We start from the raw sequence: 21,019 nt of genomic DNA, 5'->3' as shown, positions 1-21,019 counted from the left end.
TGGTTCTTTGTGTAGAGACTTTGGGAAATCAGCTATAAAGCCTGACAATCCCCTAGCCTCATTACAAAGCAATTTGTCCTTCCTGCTTTCATCACAGGCACGCACGCAGAGGTGTGGGTGTGAAACTGCGTGGATTTCAAACACGTTGCAGCACGGTGCAAACACCAAGCCAGGGAGGTGGTTGAGAGGTAAGAGGGGCACAGCCGGTCACCTCCCCAGTGGCCACGGGACAACAGTATTTTGGAAGCAGGCTTTGTAAAAGGGAGCGTAAATGCTTACGTTATAAATACCGCTGGTCCAGATTCTCACAATCAACAGATTCTTGTTTTCTCTCCACCTCCCCACAAAGGAGTAAAATAGATCTTAGTGTTCTGCCCCAGATGACATAATCCCTGACCAATTCAATCTCCAATACTGGATGGGGAAATTTAAGCCCAGAAACGGCTCCATACACCACAAGCAACCCAAGACAAAGCCACAAGGAAAACCACCCACCCCCCAAGCCCTCTAGACGAGGCTCAAGGTCCGGATCGACACAGACGCACACATCACACTTTTCTCAGAAGTCTCCTATCTCTGCCCTGACGGGTCACAGCTGTTCAGAGGAAGCACCTGGCTTTGCAAAGGAGCCGGACTTGCCCTTCTGTTAACTGTGCCCAGTGCCAGGGCTGCCCATTCCCAACACACATCTGGACAAGCATCTGGAACGCTGGAATAGGATGCGTCCTGTGGACCCGAGGGTTTGAGAAAGCTCCTGTAGATGCCCGAAGAGACTGGCGCCCAGATGGTTTCTGGATGAAGAGTCGCCATTGTTTGTAACTGTTTTTCAAATATCATGAGGCTTATTAGAAAAATGCAAAATCTGATTCCTAAACCTCGTCCTGCACTTGGAACTTGAAACCTCACTTAGTCTTTGGCTCTGGAGCAGGACTGACGGCTGCCCCTGGGAGAAGGTTCTGGAGGCTCTGACTTCAGCCCTGCTTCATGGAAATGGGTCCCCATCAACCATAAAATCACCTTCCTTCTTCCTGATTGTTCATAGAGTCTCGTGATGAGAAAATTTACCTGCTGAGCTTAAAACAAGACCCTTGAACACTTACCACGGGAGAAGCTGGAACACAGCCCAACCTCTAGAACACCATGGCCTACTTGCTCTAATGACAGCCATTCCAAGCAGGTCACCTGAGAAGGTAATTTTAAACCTGAAGATTACACCAAAGGTTCAGTGATGGTTAATTTTATGTGTAGACTTGACTGAGCCACAGGCTACCCAGACATCAGCTCAAGCATTATTTCTGGATGTGTCTGTGAGAGTTTCTGGTTGAGATTAACACTGGAATGGGTAGACTGAGTAAAGCAGATTGCCCTCCCCAACTCAGGTGGGTCTCACCCGATCACTTGAAGGCCTGACTAGACGAGAAAGGCCGACATCCCACAAGTGAGAGAATTTCTCCTGCCGGACTGCCTTTGAGCTGGGACCTCATTCTTTTTTTTTTTTTTTTCCTGCATTCAGACTAAAATGGAAATCTTAGCTCTTCTTGGATTTCAAGCCTGTATGTGTGCATACACACACACACACACACATACTCTTGGTTCCATTTCTCTACAGAGCCTTGCCTAAACCAAAAGGCCATTAGCAAGAGCCCTCAGACATGCATCAAACACCAGTTTTGACACAATGAGCTGAAGACATTACATTTCAATAATCAACTCTCTGAGCCACAAGACCTTTCCCAAAAAAGTACTTTCTGCTGTTTCACTACTGGACATGTTAAGAAGGGAAAGCCAGGACTTGTGAGAAGTTGAAAGAGACGCAGCCTCATCCACGGCAGAAGGTGACTGGCTGCGCCAGAGAGAAACCACATGTATGACTGGAGTCGCGTGGGGAGGGGTGGGTGGAGGGGGCCTCACCTCATGTATTTTTCAAATTAGAAGGTGAGCCCTTCCTTCACTAGCTGTGTGTGAGTCAGAAGCTGGGAAATGCATGAATAGTCGACCAGCATTTCCCGCAGACCCTTAGATCCCCAAGCCTCACTGTCCCGGGTCAGAGAACGGAGACACCCTGCCTCGGAGAGGAAGAGGTGAGATAAGGGGAAAACAGATTCCTTCAAAGCCTACGTGACCTCACCAAGCCCTGCTGTCTCTTCTGAGTGTGGATGCTCTAACGCATCTTTTCTGATCAATAGCGGTCCCTCAGAGCTGAGCTCCTCCCGGGTGCCAGCTAAGCAATTTACGTGTAACATCACATGCAAAACATATAAATCACCCTATGAGGCAGCGCTGTTATCTCTGTGTTCCAGACGAGGAAACTGAGGCTCAGGGAGGTCGATCTCCCCAGGACCAAGGACCAAGGGCTGCTCCAGCACGAACCTCCCTGGAGGCTCACTTTGAACCACCTCGTGACGGGCAAGAGGCAAGGTGCCAGTTCCCCCGCTCACTCCCTCTGCAAGCCCACTCCACACCGCCACTAGACTCCATCTCCACTTATCTTTAACACCAAGAAACTCTTTGCCCTTGGTACACACTTTCTGGAACTTGTCGCTTACCACAGCTCACACATTCCTATTTCAAATTGATCTGGGCAGACTTCTCGTCAACTCTTTCTAACGGTGACTCCCTCAGGACACATGTTGGTTTGGGGCAGCCCAGCCTCCGTCTCCTCCCTCCTTTGGGCATCTGTATCCTTGGTGAATGCCCCTCTCCATGGTCCCCGTGGGTGAGGAGGCCTGACCACTGGCCACACCCCCAGCTCCAGGAGTGGACCATGGAACTTAGACCTGAGTCAGAATCAGTGTATTGCAACCCTCGGGGCCATGGCTGGGAGGCTGGGGGGAGTATGGGACTAATCAGAGCCAGTGACCTTTGCTAGGCAGGCAGGAAAGGGGTCAGTAACTCACCCGGGTGAGAGCTGCATCGCCGTCTTCTAGAAATGGAACATAAAGCCAACATGGTAGAGGACAGATTGGAGGGAGAGACCAGGCTCCAGGTCTACCATGATGCCAGCCCTCCTTGACACCAACAATGCTACTCTGTTTGGCACCGAAGCCAGTCTGGTCAGGGCTTTCTGTCACCCACAAACAAATGAACCCTAAACGTTGTCACAGGGTCTCGAAGGAAAAAAGGCATGGCTGTAATGATAAACACCATCTCGGGATTCTCCCACATTTTAACAGCAAACCTTCCACATGTAAGTATAATTTTCCCATTTTGTCAAATCCTTTAAAACGCTGGGACTCTTCCCTGTTTCTGGTTCTAGAAACAAGGAACCATACATATAATGCACCTCCGTGACAACATCGTGAAGGCTTTCACTCAGGGAGACCTGTGAACAGGTTTTCCGAGACGACAAGCATCCTTGGTGATCTTCCCACAGGGCTGTTCACCAGCATCCCGGTCTGAGGAAAAGGCCAAGGCTACACAGCTTCAGAGAATCTGCAGTCACCCACGTATCCCCGGGGGGGAGGGCAGTGGGTCAGCCTCGAGGACACAGCTTGAGAAGGAAGCAACGGGTTCCAGACAGAGCCCCAGGTTAGAGTCAGACTTGGGTTCCTATCCCGGTGTTTCTGCTTACAGCCCTGCTTCCTCGCCTACCCGGGGGTGGGTGGGAGGCACAAGCAGGAAGGCAGCTTTGCCACAACTGTCACAGCGCTCCCCGCCCAAGAAGCGGGAGATTCAGGGAAGAAGGAAGGGAAAAGATATTGCTGGCCCACCTGCAACAGCACGGCCCCTTCGCCGTAATTTTTCTTTTCTGGTACGAGGTCCCGCTACACCAAGTGGCCTCCACAGAGAGACGGTGGCATTTACTTAAAGGGTGGTTTTAAGTAAATGCCCACGTTGTGCTTCACAGGACCCAGCAAGACCAGAGAAGCTCGAGAAGAGACAAAGGATCGTTCCACTGGGGCCAAAACAAACATCTCTAACTAGACAGAAGAGAAGTTCAAATTCTCTTACTCTGAAATGTAATCCTAAAGCCAGAGGGTTGGTTTACTCAAAGGCCCGCTCAACAGCTGGTCGGAAACTGGTTTCCCAATGCTCCCCGGCGCACGGCTCAGGCAGACACGGAGGCTGGGGAGCAGAGTGGGAGCCCAGAGGACCCACGTGGAGAGGGGCCTGCCCTCCCCACCCTCCCCTGCAAAGAGACACAAAACGATGCAAAGCCGGACGGGTTAGTCTGCTGTCAAAAGTTCAGTCTGGGGGTGCGGCGGTCAGATCCACAGGCTGCACGTCCAGGGGTGCGATTCCGTCTCAGCCCAGCAACTCCTTTGTCTGTGAGCCTCCTGGCAAGTCCCTCACCCTGAGCCCGAATTTCGTGTCCACGTCACGCACTTCCGCAGTGCAGCTAGGGTGCTGGTGGCAGAGCTCACCGCGGTGGGGCTTGGGAGAGAGATGAGGAGTGACCAATAACGAGCTCACGTTTCTTTCTGGAATGACAACAGTCTTCTATCATTGACTGGGGTGATGGTGCGCAACTCTGTGAATGTACTAAAAACCATGATTTGGACACTTTAAACGGGACACCTGTACGGCATGTGAATTACATCTTATAAAGCGGTCATTAAAAGCAGGAAAGATAGATAGATATGTATGTATGTGTATCTATCACATTCATTCATTTCTATACTTATAAAATCTCTCTGGAAAGAGTCACAAGAAATTGACAGCACCCAGAGAAGGAAGCTGGGGGGCCGAAGGGCAGGCGGGGCTAAGAAGGAGATTGTTCACTATACCCTCTGGCTCCTCGTGAATTTCAAACCATGTGAATATATGAGCTATTTTTAAAACAAACAAGTAAATAAATAAATAAAATTCAAAGAAGGTAGTTAAGATAAAAATTTAAACAGACCACGTTGTGTGTCAGGCCTGCCTCTCGGACAGGAGACCCTTCTCCTGGAGAGGCCCGGGGGCCCCCCCGTCCCACCCAGAGGCTGCCTGCCGTCTCCTGCTCACCTGGTGACTTTAGGAGCCAAACCCAGCATCTCTGGCCTTTCCTCCACCTGAGCTGTTTTCAACGTGAAGCCCACTAACGTAGCTCTGTGGCTCGAGGGCCAGCCTTCTGCTGAAACCACACTACTCATTCCAAAGAGCATGTTACCTTTGACATTTGGAAAATTAATACAGAAGATGAAAACGGCATGTGTAGGGGAGAGATCGGATCAAGCAGCTGCCGTGAGTCAGCTGCCCACCTTCGCACCCGGCCGAAGCTTCCAGCGCTCTGAGGACAGAGGCCTCTCCTGTTTTGAACCTCCGACCTCTACCCTGCATCTTCCCCCCTCAGAACGTGACAAAACTGAGCCTTCCCTAGAAAACCAAGCAAACTTGGAGAAAGGACACGACCCCAAAACCCACTGTGCAGCCCCACCATGTAGGGAAGCAGGTGCCGGAGAGCCAGTGACAACAGCGCCATGTCTCCCAAGAAGGGGCGATGACCTGGGATGGGCCCCAGGCTCAGGGGCAAACCCAAGGCTGGCGACCAGGGTACAATTCCCAAGCCCCAGCCTCCTCCCTTTCCAGCCTTGGGCACAGCCCCTGCGCTCTACCCATCACCATCCTTTTAAAGCAGTTTAAACGAGCCCAACACCAGCGTGATCTGAATCTCATCTGGCTCCGCTCCAGATGGGCAACTTGAGACTCTCGGTTACATGAGACAAAAGCATTTTCCTCTAGTGCAGTGAGAGCTGCAGGATCTCAGGCAGCCCAGCTCTAACAGGGCTCCGGCCAAGCCCTCCCAGACACAGGTGTTCCAGAGACTTCCAGGTACATGAGCAGCGCTGCCACACCTGACGCCTGTCCTCCCCACCACGCCAGACACTCTGATCCAGTACCAGCACCCAGTCAAGCGGGATGACTCAAACGCCCCAGAGCCCACAGGCGCAGGAAAGCAGTGAAGCGAGCCTGGTGTGATGTAAACATTAGAACAAACGCGGTGACAAATGACAGCCAACGCTCGGTCTTGGAGTCAAGGAGACACGAGGATTGGCACTCACAAACACAGACGAGATGGGACGGTGGCTACCCAGCTCTCCGCCCCCCCACCCGCCCCTCGTTACAGAGGCACTGCGTTTCCAGTATTCCCATCTGTTGAGAAAAGCAGATCTGGATTTTGATGTGAAGACTCCCAACTTTAAGTGTTCTCAGTTATCTCAGTTGTTAGAAACACTGCGTATATGTGAAATCTAAGAAAATGATACAAATGAACTTATTTACAAAACAGAAATAGACTCACAGACATAGAAAACAAACTTATGCTTGCCAAAGGGGAAAAGGTGGGGGGAGGGATAAATTGGGAATTGGGGATTAACAGATACACACTACTGTATATAAAAATAGATAAACAACAAGGACCTACTGTATAGCACAGGGAACTATATTCAATACCTTGTAATAACCTACAATGGAAAAGAATCTGAAAAAGAATATATATATATGTATGTATGTATGCATAACTGAATCACTTTGCTATACACGTGAAACACTGTAAATCAACTGCCCCTTAATAAAAAATGAAAACAAAACCACTGTGCAGATCAAAACAAAACAAAAAAACGTATCTGTGGGCCGTCAGTCTGCAACCTCTGACTTAGCTTCCTGGCCATGGTTTATTTGGTCCTGGGTGCCACGCATGAGCGACACTGAATAACTGAGCTAAAATAATGGGCCCAGAGAGATGGCCTGATTCTCACTGTCAGCTGAGGTCCTAGATCTGTTCACCAGCAGTTCAGTCACGATGAAGAGGCACTAGTCATTACCTATACAGCCTAGCTGTTCCCCTCCTCTCCTGGGCACTGTCCCCTCAGGATTAACAAAGTGACACCACTGTTGACTGATCACAACGCCGGCCTCCAGCACCCAATGCACAGTGTGTCCCGGGCTTCCATTTCACACAGGACCACATACCGTTGACAAGTCTTAGGGTTCCTCTTCATAACTCCTCAGGGTTACGCCTCTACCTGCCCCCCACCCTTGTTTCCCTTTCCTTCCCTCAATCCCTGAGGGACAGATCCAACTCTCATTCTTCCAAGAAAAAATAAGTACGCCCCGGCTTTGACCTGTTTAAGGAGCCACGTGAAATGTGGCCACAGCAAATGCCCCAAGACCTGTTCCTCCAGCTCCCAAGTGTGTTTGCAAAGGGTTGGGTCCACTTCACCCGTCTGTGAGGTGCCAGGAGAGGCAAGCGAGGCCAAAAGTGAGGAAGGAAGCCTCTAGGGGCAGCTCTGTTGGTTCAAGGGCAGTGGCAAGATGACCAAGAGGGACTCTTTGGTGGACCCAGGGACACAACCACAGCCTTGAAATTCTGGGGTCACTGTGCTTCGGGACACATGTCATAAATGACCCTTTCAGTATCCACTTGTCCCTGCCACGTGGTAGGGGAGGCGCGGGGGTGTCAGTCCTTGCCGCCACTGCCCCCCACTTCAGGGACAGTCCACACTTCAGGCACAGTCACTTCTTGACAGAACTCCCAACCCCGCCACCGCAAGCCGAGATGTCCAGCTGCGTGGCTGGCGTTTCCATGGTGTTTCTGTCACCCTCTTTCTCACCAAGGCTTCTCCCCTGCCTGACCATCCCCTTCACCACGCCCACCTCTCCAGGCCCTTCCGGTCCTCCTGACACTTTCCTCTTCATCCTCCTCTTCACCCACTCGAATCTCCAGCCCTCCCTACTGGTCCTTCCAGCGCCTTCCACTGGTCTCCCCCGCCATCCTGCATCCCCGAGGCAGCCACATCACTATTCATCCATTCGCTCAGCAAATACATGTTAAGCACCTAAAAGGGGTCAGCATTACTAAAGCAGCCCTTTCATCATTACACTCCTGTATTCAAATCCTCCATTTGCTCCTCTGACCCACTACTAATCCCCAAATCCTCTGGCTGGGATTCCTGTCTTCCAAAATCCGGCTGCAACAGGAAAAGGAGTGGGGGAGGAATGCTGGATTGGAAATCAGACTCCTGCCCGTCACCAGCCATATGGCCTTAAGCAAGACACTTCATCACTCTGCAACTTGATTTACTCATCTGTAAAATGGGATTCCGACAGGACACTCCTCACAGGAATGAAGAAACATATAAAATGTTTAGCAGAGAGGCTGGTATACAGTAAGGGCTTAATAAATATTAGTTGCTATTATTATTATCGTCACCGTAATTTCCAGATGATCATTTTCACAAACCTGCCCACCACAAAACCTGCTCGGCCAGCCGGTACTGGAAGAACCTCTTCTCCCACCCCATCAGGTCCTAATCCTTCTACTCATCCCCATATGCCCTCCCTGACCACTATGTCCCCCGCCAAAGTCCCTGGGGCTTTGATAAGTCCTCTGGCAACTTATCAAGTGTTGCTTCTGACACACGACTCCCCTACAGAATTAGATTGCCTTTCACCTGCCAAGCAGAATCATACAAAGGCATTATCCTATCTTCCAGATTGAATTGGAAACTCCTTCACCTCAGCTGTATTCTCTCAGCACCTTCTAGGCTTCCAAGGGGTCATTAAATACACTGGTAAGATTGCTCCATCCATTCAGCCATGCTCTCTCCTGGGTCCCTGGCTGAGCACTGGGGAGACTCAACTGACCAGGCTAAAACCCAGCCCACCACATCTTGGAGGCCCAGAAGAGGCCAGGCTGAGCATCAGAACACCTGGCCTTGAGTCCTACTTTTCCTACAAACTCACTGGGTGACCTTAACAAACCCTTCCCATCTCCTGGCCTCAGTTTCCTCATCTGTACAATGGGTAGAAGGAGGGAGCTCAGTGGCACTCTGAGTGCAAAGAAAGCCCACACCCAAGAGGTTACAAGGGCCTGAAGCCCTCCCAGGCCTGAAGAGCCCTGCCCAGGCTCTTTGCCATGGCCCCTCTTCTGCTCCACACCTGCCAGTGAGAGGGGGTTGCCTCCTCCCCGCACCCTCAGGAAAATAAATAGCAAGTCTGGATTCCTGGCAGATTGCCAGGAAGATTAAATACAGATTTTTAAAGTGAAACCATGACAACATGATTCTAAATTCGTGGTCCCAGAATCTCCCTTTGTAAATAGTTAGAACCAAAACATCAGCCATAAAACTAAAATCCCAGGCACAACCTATGAAGCCTTCTCTGCTTAAATCTGGGAGGGTTTCCCTTCTGTGACACTCTCCGTACAGGATGCATGCAGACACTGACACTGGAGACCCCCACCCCACCCCTAGACATGCCCCGTGTCTCCAGAAGGGCCTGTGTTGGCAAAGCCCCCCAAACTCGATGAGTACATGGGCAAAAGAGTTTACAGGCAAAGCCAAATAAGCCGGAGGGCTCAGGGTTAAATTAAAGAGAGATTTTCCTCCCTTTCCAACTTGATAGAAGGGATCAGTGGCAGGTCCTGAGTCCTCACAGGCCTGTTAGTAAGGGCAGTCATGAGGCACCCCCTTCCCCGGGGGAATTCAGCTGTGTGCGGGACCCTACATGGGGTCCTAGATGTCCAGGGAGGCTCACGCAGGCTAGAGTCACCAGTTTCATATCTGCAAGGCTCAGAAACAGATGCACTTGCCTGACGATCTTGGCCATACGGCTGAATCCTCATTTACAGGCAAAAGCAAGACCAAAAGGTTGGGTATAAATTACATCTGTTTTCAGAATCGTTTTTTTTTAAATACAATAGGACACTTGGCTGCTTAAAGGGGAGCCAGGGGTTTGATTGACCCAATCTCATTCCAAACATCCCAGTAGCCCTGGGAAGCAGGTACTTTAATGAGTGCTGGGAAGCAGATGCCCGGAAAGGTTCAGTAAACTGCTCACGTAGACAACCAGGCGGCCCGCACCTGTGCTACTGCCATCTTGGGCTGGATCATTCTTTGTTAAGGGGGTCTGTCCTGGGTACTGTAGGATGTCCAGCAGCTTCTCTGGCCTTTACCCACAAGATGCCAGTAGCATCCCCCTCCCCAAGTCATGACAATCAAAAACGTCCCCAGAAATTGCTAAATGACCCCAAAGCAGGCAGAATCCGCCTAGGAAAGAACCACTTGAGGGACCCTATTCCTCCCACACGCTATGACTTCTTTTTCATCTTGGTGGAAAACTGAATCAAGGGCATACCCTCTACCCTGTTTTTTTTTTTTTTAATCTGGATTTTTGCTGGGTTAGATTTATTTAACACTTTCTTTACTGTGGTGTGTAAGATTAAACATCCATGGGAATTGGATGAAAGTACAACCTTCCAATAAGACCAATAAGTCCTGGGGATGGAGTGGGCATTATGACTATAGCTAACACTGCTGTGTGATAGATGGGAAAGTTGCTAAGAGAGTAGACCCCAAAAGTTCTCATTACCAGGAAAAAAAATGATTTTTTCCTTTTTTTGGCATCTATGAGATGATGGATGTTCACTATACTTATCGTGGTCATCATTTCACAATATATGTAAGTCAAGCTGTTATGTTGTCCACGTTAAACTTATACAGTTCTGTGTATCAATTTTATCCCAATAAAACTGGAAAACAAAGAAAAAAGAAAACCCACTTGAAAAGTAAAAATTAAATTAAGATAAATATGTTTCACAACTATAGCTTCTCCCCCAATTCAAAACCTTGGTCAAGCAATCAAAAATGACCTGATAAACAACAAGGTCCTACTGTACAGCACAGGGAACTATATTCAATATCCTATGATAAGCCATAATGGAAAAGAATATGATAAAGAATATATATATGTATAACTGAGTCACTGTGCTGTACAGTAGAAATTAAACACAACATTGTAAATCAACCCTACTTCAATAAAATTTTTTAAAAATGACCTCCTGGTGCTACACAAGCGCCACAATCTCAAAGTCATAAAAAGGGGCTTAACTTTCTAACCAGGGCTCTGCCCCAAGCTCCAATTTATTAAAATAATATTGATATACTAATGAGCAATAACTAGAAACTTTTCAGAACACTTTCCCTAAATCCTGAAAGCATTAAACTTCTAGATGTTCTCTTAAATAACTTTTATTCTTAGGACAAATATAAATACACAGACAATGGGAGATCTGGGGAATCCAGGAGAAGCAGGAACGTTTTTATTCCTTTTCAAAGACCTGGCTTAGTAATTCACTAAGCTCCCGTGGTTCCGGCGTCTTCAGGACACGACAGCGTGCAACTTTGCCACTGATCCAAGTGCAACAGCTGGGCAATGTCAGATCACTTAGAATTTGTCTTCCTCTTCGTCCCCCAGGAAGCACCAAAACAACCCTCCTTTCAGATAAGACGATTTTACACAGCTTTTGAAATAAGTGGCTGGGCATGCAGCCAACAGAGATCTGGGAGAAGTGTGGCCTGGGCAGGAGAGCTGGGAGACTCGACAGGACGGGGGAAAGGATCCCCAGGAGGAAATGAAAGTCGTGGTTTCAGGTGGCAGTTTCTAACTTGTCTCCACCTCGTTCATAAGACACCACAGAGTAAAGTCAGATTCCCCCTCAGATCTCAAAGGGTAAAGTCAGACCTCAGAGAGCATGGGGGCAAAAGGTACTGAACAGCGGCCACTGGCTTACGCCTGTTATCCCTGAATCCATGAGACCCCATGAGACGCTTTCCAACATCCAAAAATTGGAGGAGTTTTCTACTTCCTAAACACAGCTTCTTTATTGATTTCCTTCCAGCTCTCATAAACATGTCAAGCAACAGACCTAGGGAGGCTGGCCCTACTGCGAGCCAGGCAGAACTGCACACACACACACGCACACGTACACGTGCATGCACACACACACATATACCTGAAGGTACTCTGGCTCGAGGGCGCTCTGCCTCCAAACTGCCTTTCTCTCCCTCCAAGTTTGTCTCCAGTCTTTAAACAGTTTTCCTTAATGATTCCAATACCTGAAAAAACTGTAAATGATTCTGCAGATGGGACATCAGATTGATTAATAAGTATGGGAAGAGACAGCTACTCGACCTCAGTAAGAACTGGAGATCTGCAAAAGCAAGCAATGAGATACCCAATCATACCCATCTGATTGAAAAACATTAGAAAGTCAGATAATACTAAGTGTCAGATATGATGGGAGGATCTGAGAACCCCCAGATACTGCAGGTGGGAGGGTAAACTGGTACATACTCAAGGAAACCGTGTAAGAGTACCCCTGGGACCCAGGAATCCCACTCCTAGGGGTCCACCCCAGACTCTCTTACACAGGTCCTCAGGAAGACACACCTCAGGATGTAGCAAGGAGCTGAGGGCACAGACAGGGAGAAAGAAAATGAATAAATGTCCATTGAAAGGAAATTCAGACAATGTAGAAATATATCATAAACAATAAATAAATACATAATGAAGAATCTCCCACAGTCACACATGTACACACTCATACAAAAAATTCTTTGCACATCTATATATATATATATATATAATTTATTTATTTAATGAGCTCATACTACACATACTGTTTTGTAACCTGTTTCACTCAACCAGCATATAGTGAGTATTATATTAGCATCATCATTTTTCACAGCTGCACAGTATTTCACTGTAAGGACTACCATCATTTAGTTAACCAATGCTCGATTGTTAGATACCTAGGTTACTTAAACCTTTTCACTGTTAAACAGAACTGCTCTGGACTTCATTGGCCATGCATCTTTGCTTCCTCTCCTAAGTAATAAAATTAGAAGCAAAGAATAGGTATTGCAGTAAAAACTGTGCATACCTTAGAAATGGGACTGCTTGGTTAAAGGTATATATCTTTCTTACCACGATACACATTCTTTGCTTCTAATTGTAACAGTTTCCTTGGATCCACATTCTTTCTGTTGTCTGGCAAAGCGACTCCTTCAGGGAAAACAGACACACGGGTTATGTATAAGCAATAATACTTACTACACTCTTCCTCCTTTACCTCCCTCCCTTCTCTGTATCCATCGTTAAGGAAATGGCGGCCACTGTCCAAATAAGCCCCGATCTCACAGGTTCCCAGCATCAGCCATGCAGCTCATCACCGAGGACATTTTGAGACGCATCAGCAAAGCATCAGCAGAGCAAAATACTCAGGGGTTCATTCATTTGCTAAAAATACCTTTATCAGATGCCAGCTTGTGCTTGGAGCCACAGCAGGCATTAGAGAGGCACAAACGATTAAGGGCCAGTCCTGCTCTTAGGAGCCCTCCGCCTGGTAAGTTCAGCGACACTCTTGACTCCAAGTAGAAAATCCCAAACTCACATGTGCTCTGGAAGGGGGCCTTGCTGGGAGGCTTCTCAGAGGAGGTGACACACAGGCAGGCAAACAGCAATGAGCTGGCCATGTAGTCTTGGTGGTGGAGGGGACCCCAAGCAGAGGGTCAGAGGCACATGCCGGGCTAAGGTCACCAGATGCCGCTGGAGAACACCTGAAGGTCCAGCAGGGTGGGAGCAGTGGGTACAGCTAAGATGGGGGCTTGAGAGGGAGGCGGGGCCCTGGTTAGACACAGCCAGCTTGCCAGCACACTGAGAAGCCTGCGCACGGGGGGATGAGTGGGCAGAAGAAGGGTGAAACCAGACGAGGGAGGATGGATGGGAGTGGGGACAAGGCTGGCTGCAGGAACGCCAGCCTGAAAGGTACTGCTGTGACTCCGGACACGAGGGAGGGAGGGGAGTCAGGCAGAAGGGCTGGCAGGTGGGGAAGCTCCATGGAGGAAGGGGTATGGCCCAGATGAGACAGTCTCAGGGAGACTTGAGAGGCAGAATAGCCAGGATGTGGTGACTGCACGCTAAGGGGCTAGGAGGGGAAGCAGGTAAGGAAGACGCCCAGTCAGGGCAGCAGGCCTTCAGGAAGCCCGATGAAGCGAGCGTGCAGAGGCCTGTGGAAAGGTCACAGTACAGACCACAGACTTGTAGTGTTCTAGAGTCTACCGGATGACCTACTCCCCTCCCTGGGATGCAACTTTCTCCTCTGCAAAGGAGCACATGGGACCTGTGTACCATCAAGGCCCTTCCCAGCTGTAAAATGCTGTAAGTTCCTATCCACATCAGAACTGGGGTGTCAGCTGAACCCCTGGAAACTCTCCCCAACAAGAAGGCCTTCCTGGAAAGAGAAGGCACAGCCATAAGGAGCCTCTCCTGTGAAGTCGGAACCTTCCTCCAACGCCCAGCTCACAGGCCAGCAAGGACCCATCCCTTCCGGCCCTGAGTACCGGCTCTCCTGCTCCAACACGTGCCCTCACATCTGGCCACATGCTGCTTGCTTTTCGGCTCCGCTCCTGGGTAATACGGAGCAGACTGGCAAAATAGTTCAAATACCGTCTTAAGAAGTGCACCGCCTTGTGGGCTGAGCGGCCTATTTTGAGCAAAATGTTTCAAACCTCCAGGCTCAGAGCTGCTCTAGGCACCGACGTTCAACGCAACTGAACAATCAGGAAGGCAGTAAAGGACTACGGCGCATCTGCTGAAGGCCAGGCCGTCCCTGGGCACGGGGACTGGACATGCCCACCCTCCAGGACTGTCTGCTGTGTGGGAGAGCCACCAGCCTGGCGTGAGAAGGGCCGTACGGAGGATGCACAGGGCTAGGGCTGGGGGAGGCCAGAAAAGGAAGCAACCGCCTGGCTCGGATGTCCAGGAACACTACCCAGAGGACGGAGCGTGGGAGCTGGGCCCCGGTGGCTGCGTGCAGTCATGGCAAGTGTACAGTGGGAACTGGCCCAGGAGTGGACGAGCACAAGCCAGCCGCAGGGAGTGTCAGGAGAGAAGTGACAGGAGGTTCAGAAGGGCTGGCTGATGGCCACAAGGTGCACTGGAGCTAGTCTGTAAGGGTCTGAATGCCACATCCAGGTAGTGGCTACAGGGAGCCACGGAAGTTTGCAAGCAGAGGATAAAGGGCAGCGGGAAGGATGGGGTACAGAGAGGGGCAATTCAACGTCTGCTGCACATCAGGGGATCAGCACAGTGGAAAACAATGTAGCCGGAGCCAGGGCAGGGGATGGGGCGAGGGGATGTGGGCCCACAGTTCCCCCTTCTCCATTTTCTCAGGACCACTACCATTTAATCCTATGGCCCCACAAAGAAACACCTTGACTCAAAGTCACACAGCAACCAACAGCAAACCTCAAGGGAGAGCTCCCAACCCGGCCTTTCCAGATCTGGTTTCTGCTCCTGCTCTGAAAAGGCTCACAAGCCCCTGGCCCCAAACCTCCAACAGCTGATCAAACACCCAAGCACACTGTATACACTTGGAAGGGGAAGGAACAGGCTGTGAATAACTGACACACACATGCCCAGATTTCCCAGAGGCCCGCCTGAGTAACAGGACACATTTGGTTCATTTCCCGCAAAACCAGAATTTCCCAGGCATTAGGGGGAAATGCAACCCTCCCTGCATCCCCTGTAGCCCTCTCCATCCCCCTACTCCAGAGACCCCGGCCATCCTTTCTAATTTCCCACTTTCTCCCTGAACTTGAGCAACCTACAAAAAGCCTCTCCAAGATCCCTCATGCCCCTGCACATCTTCATTGCGGCAGTTCATTCAGGCAGGGTGGTAGGCAGAAAGTCACTGAGGCCACCAAGGATGGCCAAACACCCTAAAGCCCAGCCCCAATCCCTGGCGCCATGCGCGCCTCCCACAGGTATCCCCACAGGCTAGACACTGCTTCTTTCGGTAGCAGAACCGATGAAAAGAAAAAACAGCAGGTGGTGCCTGAGAAGCCCTCAGAGGGAACAGAGGGAGGCTCAGCAAGGTGGGTAAGGTTCAAATCCTACTTCCACCACTGAGCTTACTTGAATAAGCCACCTTGCCTCTCCGGAAAATTTTTCCTCATCTGTGAAATAGGTATAAAAATAAATTCCGTGTAAGGGTGTCATAATTCGGAGCGCGATGGAGAGTGTTAAGCATTAGTGGAGAGTGAAAAGAAATTCAATATTTTTTATATATTTATTGATATATATAGATACATATCATAGCTATAGCTACAGCTATAGCTATAGATAGAGATATCGTTCGAAAGGGAGAAAATTCCTAAAGTGTGTAGCAGGGAAAACCAGCCGAGTGCAACCCTGTGGAGCAGGGCCTGGAGTCCCAGGCTGGCGTGAGCGCACCCAGGCGCCGGGGCCGGAGCATCGGTGCGCGCAGGTGCGGCGGGCGCGCAGTGACAGCAGGTTGGCGGTGCAAGTTGGCCCGCGGGGGCTGCAAAGGGGCGGCGGACCCACCTGAAAACGCGCAGCAGCAGGCAGGCTATGAGGAAGGCGGAGAAGGCGCATGCCACGATCACGGCCGCCTTCAGGGTGGGCAGGTCGCGGAGCAGGCTGGAGATGCGGGTCACCAGGGCGTCACCGCTGCTGTTGGAGCTGCCGCCGCCGCCGCCGCCGCCCGCCGCCTCCCCGGAGCCCATCCCGGTGGCGTTCCCGGGCCCAGGGCCGGGCGGCGGCCGCGGCTGGCGCTCGGATCCGGACTGCGGCGGGGCGGCGGACTCGGCTCTGCTGGCGCGGGCGGCGGGCGCGGCCAGGAGCGCGAGCAGCACCAGCAGCGGCAGAAGCCGCGCGGCCGGCGGCGCGGCGCGCATGGTGCGGTCCGGCGGCCCGGGGTCGGGCTGGGCGAGCGCGGCGGAGCCCTGGGTCCCGCACCGGCGACGAGGCCTTCACCGGCTACTCCCGCGGCGGAGCCAGGCGGCTGCGCGGTGCTTGGCAGGAAGCTGCGGCGCCCGGAAGAGTCCGAGCCGCCCGCCGCCGCCGCGGCAGCCGCCACCAACACGTTGCACGGAGTCATTCGACGGGCCGCAGCCCCACGTGGGCGGGGCAGGCCACCAGGCCCGGTGCGGGCTGCGCTGCTCTCCGAGCGGCCCCAGTTCCCTCGGGACCTGGCACCCCCTTGGAGAAGTAACAATAGCCAGGCGCTGTGCTGCACATTTCACATTTTCTCTATTTCATTTAATCCTGCAACCCCCTTAGGAGACAGGTATTTCTGTTACCCTCCTTTAATAGTTGATTCAAGACCCAGAGAGCCTGCTCATAGCAACCCAGGTTGTGTCAGACTAAGAATCGAAAGACCATGGCACCCGAGGCAAGCCTCCATTCTACAGATGCGGAAACTGAAGCCTCCAGAGTGAAATGGGCTGTCCGATGCCCTATGCAGTGCACATAGTTCAACATCTCCCCAGTTAACTTCTTTTTCTCTGAAAGAGTTTCTTATCTCATGGCTTCGATCTTTCAGACATTGTGCACCTCTGCTTACGAACTGGATTAGGATGTGCATTTCTGCATTCATACCTTTGCTGTGGAATAGTCTTCCTCCCAGGTTGAAGTTTCAGACCCCAGGGAGTAATTGGCTTGCTGCCTCTGGTTTGTAAGCTAAATGATACTTAAGTGGAGAAAGACAGTTATGGATGTTCTAGTGTGAGACCCAAAGTCGGGAACTGATGCAGGGCACTGAGGGCTTTCCTGGATCACTAGGAGCTATACTGCAGGCCTCAGGTTCCACCTTTCAGCATGAGGATGGATCCTGGCAGGAAGCTCTCCAGTAACAGGTAAACACACATGACAAGTACTCAGTGACCTTAAACAGCTCACTCCTGGTCCTACTAAAAAGAGCAACAGATAAATAAAATATAGTACAGTGTAGTAGTTAGCTATTGCTTCCTAACAAATTATCCCCAAACTTCACAGCTTAAGACACACACATATATTATAGCAGAGTTTCTGTGGTTTGGGAATCTGAGCATAGCTTAGCAGGGTCCTCTGCTTCAGGGTCTCTCACAAAGGTGCAGTCAAGGTGTCAGCTGGGGCTGGGGTCTCATCTGATGGCTCAACTGGGGAAGGATCTGCTTCCAACTTCAATCACTGGTTGTTGGCCGGATTCAGCTGTTCATGGGCTATAGAACTGAAAGCCTCAGTTCCCCACTGGCTGTTGGCCAGAGGCTGCCCACCGTTCCTTACCATGTGGGCCTTTCCAACATGGCAGCTTGCCTCATCAAAATGTGCAAGTCTAGAAGACAATAGAAAGACCCTGTTAGCAAGACAGAAGTCACTGTCTTAGGAAACCTGACCACAGAAGTGACATCCCAACACCTTTGCTATATTCTGTTGGTTAGAAGCAAGTTACAGATCTTATCACAAGGGAAGGGAAGTGTACAGGGTGTGAATATCAGGAAGCAGGGATTATTGGGGCATCTAAAGAGCTGCCTGCCACTTATAATGTGACACATGTTGATTTAGTGGGATGAACAATAATCAGGTTATCAGAAGTCATCGCCCAGGAGGTACTATTTGAAATGCACGTTGAATAGTCCAGCATGCCCCAGTGGTGAGAAATTTGGACAGATCACATGCTTTAGGTCTCTTCCAACTCTAAAATACCACTTTATGGTATGTCAAAAATGTGTTGGTAGAGGGCTTCCCTGGTGGCGCAGTGGTTGAGAGTCCGCCTGCCGATGCAGGGGACACATGTTTGTGCCCCGGTCTGGGAGGATCCCACATACCGCGGAGCGGCTGGGCCCGTGAGCCATGGCCGCTGAGCCTGCGTGTTCGGAGCCTGTGCTTCGCAACGGGAGAGGTCACAACAGTGAGAGGCCCGCGTACCGCAAAAAAAAAAAAAAAAAAAAAAGTGTTGGTAGAGAGCCAGCATTTTATCATATCATCATGATAGAATTTAGAAAAGAAATTTCTTAAAGAACCACTGGCGACGTCCATGATTTTGCAGCACTGCCCTCTAAGGCATAAACCTCAGACATCACAGGCTTATTTTTTTTTTTTTTTTTTTTTTTTTTGCGGTACGTGGGCCTCTCACTGTTGTGGTCTCTCCCGTTGCGGAGCACAGGCTCCAGACGCGCAGGCTCAGCGGCCATGGCTCACGGGCACAGCCGCTCCACAGCATGTGGGATCTTCCTGGACTGGGGCACGAACCCGTGTCCCCTGCATCGGTAGGTGGACTCTCAACCACTGCGCCACCAGGGAAGCCCACAGGCTTATATTTTTGTCCTTATCAAAAATTCCTGCATGGTAGAGTAAAGAAGGCCTGGGCCTTGGAGCCTCTAGCCAGGATGAGAGGTCTGACCGCTGAGTGGCCTTGGCCAAAGGCTTAACCACAGAATTCAAGTCTTTAATGTCTAAAGTGAGGATAATAATACTTAGCTCAGGAAGGTCGCTGGAAGCATGCCTAAGAAGGGAGAAAACATTAGTGCCCTTATCCTTCTTTTGCCACAATTCATGGACTGGAGTAGACTTGCTTGGTTGTTTAAAATTGACTTAACACCAAGAATGTACATAAATGTTAGATTATTTTAGTAAAGTGAAACTGTAGAATCTTTCCTTCTTCCTGATTATTTGCTGTGCAAACCATCACAACAAAGAACTTACTTATAAATTGCCCTAAATTAGAGTTCCTTAAACATTTTGAATCAACCAACCGTAAACAATGACATTTTAACATGGAACACTGCTGACAGGCAATAGAAACCAACTGGGGCTGATTTCAGGAAAAGGGAGTTTATCGGAAGCATGTTGGGTTGCTTCTAGAATCAACCATAAGCTAAAGCAGAAGTTCTAAAAGTGTGGTCTGGGGACTCCTGGGGTCCCTGAGACCCTTCCAGGGAAGCTGCAAAGCCAAAACTAATTCCATAATAGCATTAAGATGTTATTTGTCTTTTTCACTGATGGTGCAAAAGAAATCGTGATGAAAACTGATGGTGCCTTAGCATGAATCAAGACAAACTATACTCATAGTCATTGTATTCTTCGTGACCATGCACAACAGAAAAAACAATAAAAAGAGCCAGTTTCATTTTATAGTGTCTTCGATAGAGCCATGAAATGATTAAATCTTGACCCTTGAGAACAGAACATTTTACTGTTAGATGTGGTAAAATAAGAAGTATGCATAAATCTCATCTGCTGCACTCTGCGCCATGATGAGTGTCTCAAGAAAAAAACACGTGCGATTCTTAAAGTTGCAAACTGAACTAGCCACTTTTTTCATGGAACACCATAGTTAATCAAAAGAGTGCCTGACAAACTTCAGACCTGGTCTTTGGCAGGCATTTTCTCAAAAATGAACAAGAATGAGCCTGTCACTTTAAGGATGGCAACTGACAGTATGGTAGCCAATGATAAAATTCAAACCTTCAGGCTAAAATCTGAATTTTTAGAAAACTTATCCATTAGGAGGCTTTCTGCTGTGAGCTGGACTGCTTCCCAATACTTCAAGACTTTTCTGATGAGCTTGGTGGTGATACTAAAAAGTGTGGCGTTTTTGGTATTATATAATGAAATATGTCAAATTTTGAAAGATCTGCTTAAATCAGCAAGCCAATTTTTCTGCATGGCCAATGTTACAAAATCATGCTTGGGTAAAAGGTCCATTCAAAGTGCAAGGTAGACCAATGGATTTTGATGAAGTGGAGTATAAAAGTTCATTGGGGCTTCCCTGGTGGCACAGTGGTTGGGAGTCCTCCTGCTGATGCAGGGGACGCGGGTTCGTGCCCCGGTCCGGGAAGATCCCACATGCCACGGAGCGGCTGGGCCCGTGAGCCATGGCCGCTGAGCCTGTGCGTCCGGAGCCTGTGCTCCGCAACGGGAGGGGCCACAACAGTGAGAGGCCCGCGTACCGCAAAAAAAAAAAAAAAAGTTAATTGATATGGTTCCAGATTTCACAGTGTAATCTTTAAGAAACTACTGCTCGCAAATTTTGGTGTGAAATTAAAGAAGTATATCCACACTATCTGAAAAGGCTATTAAAATTCTCCTTTTTCCAACTGCATATCTAGGTGAGGCTGGATTTTCTTCATATTTTTCAGCCCAAACAACAAATCGCAACAGAGTGAATGCAAAAGTGTATATGAAAATCCAGCTATTTTCTTTTTTTTGATAGAAATTTATTTTATTATTAAAATATAGTTGATTTACAATGTTGTGTTCGTTTCAGGTGTACTGCACAGTGATTCCGTTTTTTTGCAGATTATATTCCATTATAGTTTATTACAAGATATTGGGTATAATTACCAGTGCTATACAGTAAATCCTTGTTGCTCATCTATTTTATGTATAGTACATAGTTTGTATCTGTTAATCCCATATTCGTAATTTGTCCTTGCCCCCTTCCCTTTCCCCTGTGGTAACCATAAGCTTG

At 49.5% G+C, this 21,019-nt stretch overlaps 1 protein-coding gene across 1 annotated transcript in view; it reads right to left on the bottom strand.

Moving 5' to 3' along the window:
• FAM174B (family with sequence similarity 174 member B) overlaps positions 1-16,463 on the bottom strand; it is a gene marked incomplete at its 5' end in the record, with an annotated part of 29,337 nt that extends 12,874 nt beyond the window's left edge. Inside the window, one exon of the mRNA XM_082840676.1 lies at positions 16,111-16,463. Within this exon, the coding sequence (XP_082696802.1) occupies positions 16,111-16,463 (353 nt within the window). The remainder of the gene's footprint in view (positions 1-16,110) is intronic.
• Between the last annotated feature and the right edge of the window lie 4,556 nt (positions 16,464-21,019).

The sequence above is a fragment of the Leucopleurus acutus genome, assembly GCF_964270905.1.
Source record: "Leucopleurus acutus genome assembly, chromosome: 1".
NCBI lineage: Eukaryota > Metazoa > Chordata > Mammalia > Artiodactyla > Delphinidae > Leucopleurus > Leucopleurus acutus.
This window is presented reverse-complemented; position numbering and strand designations above follow the sequence as displayed.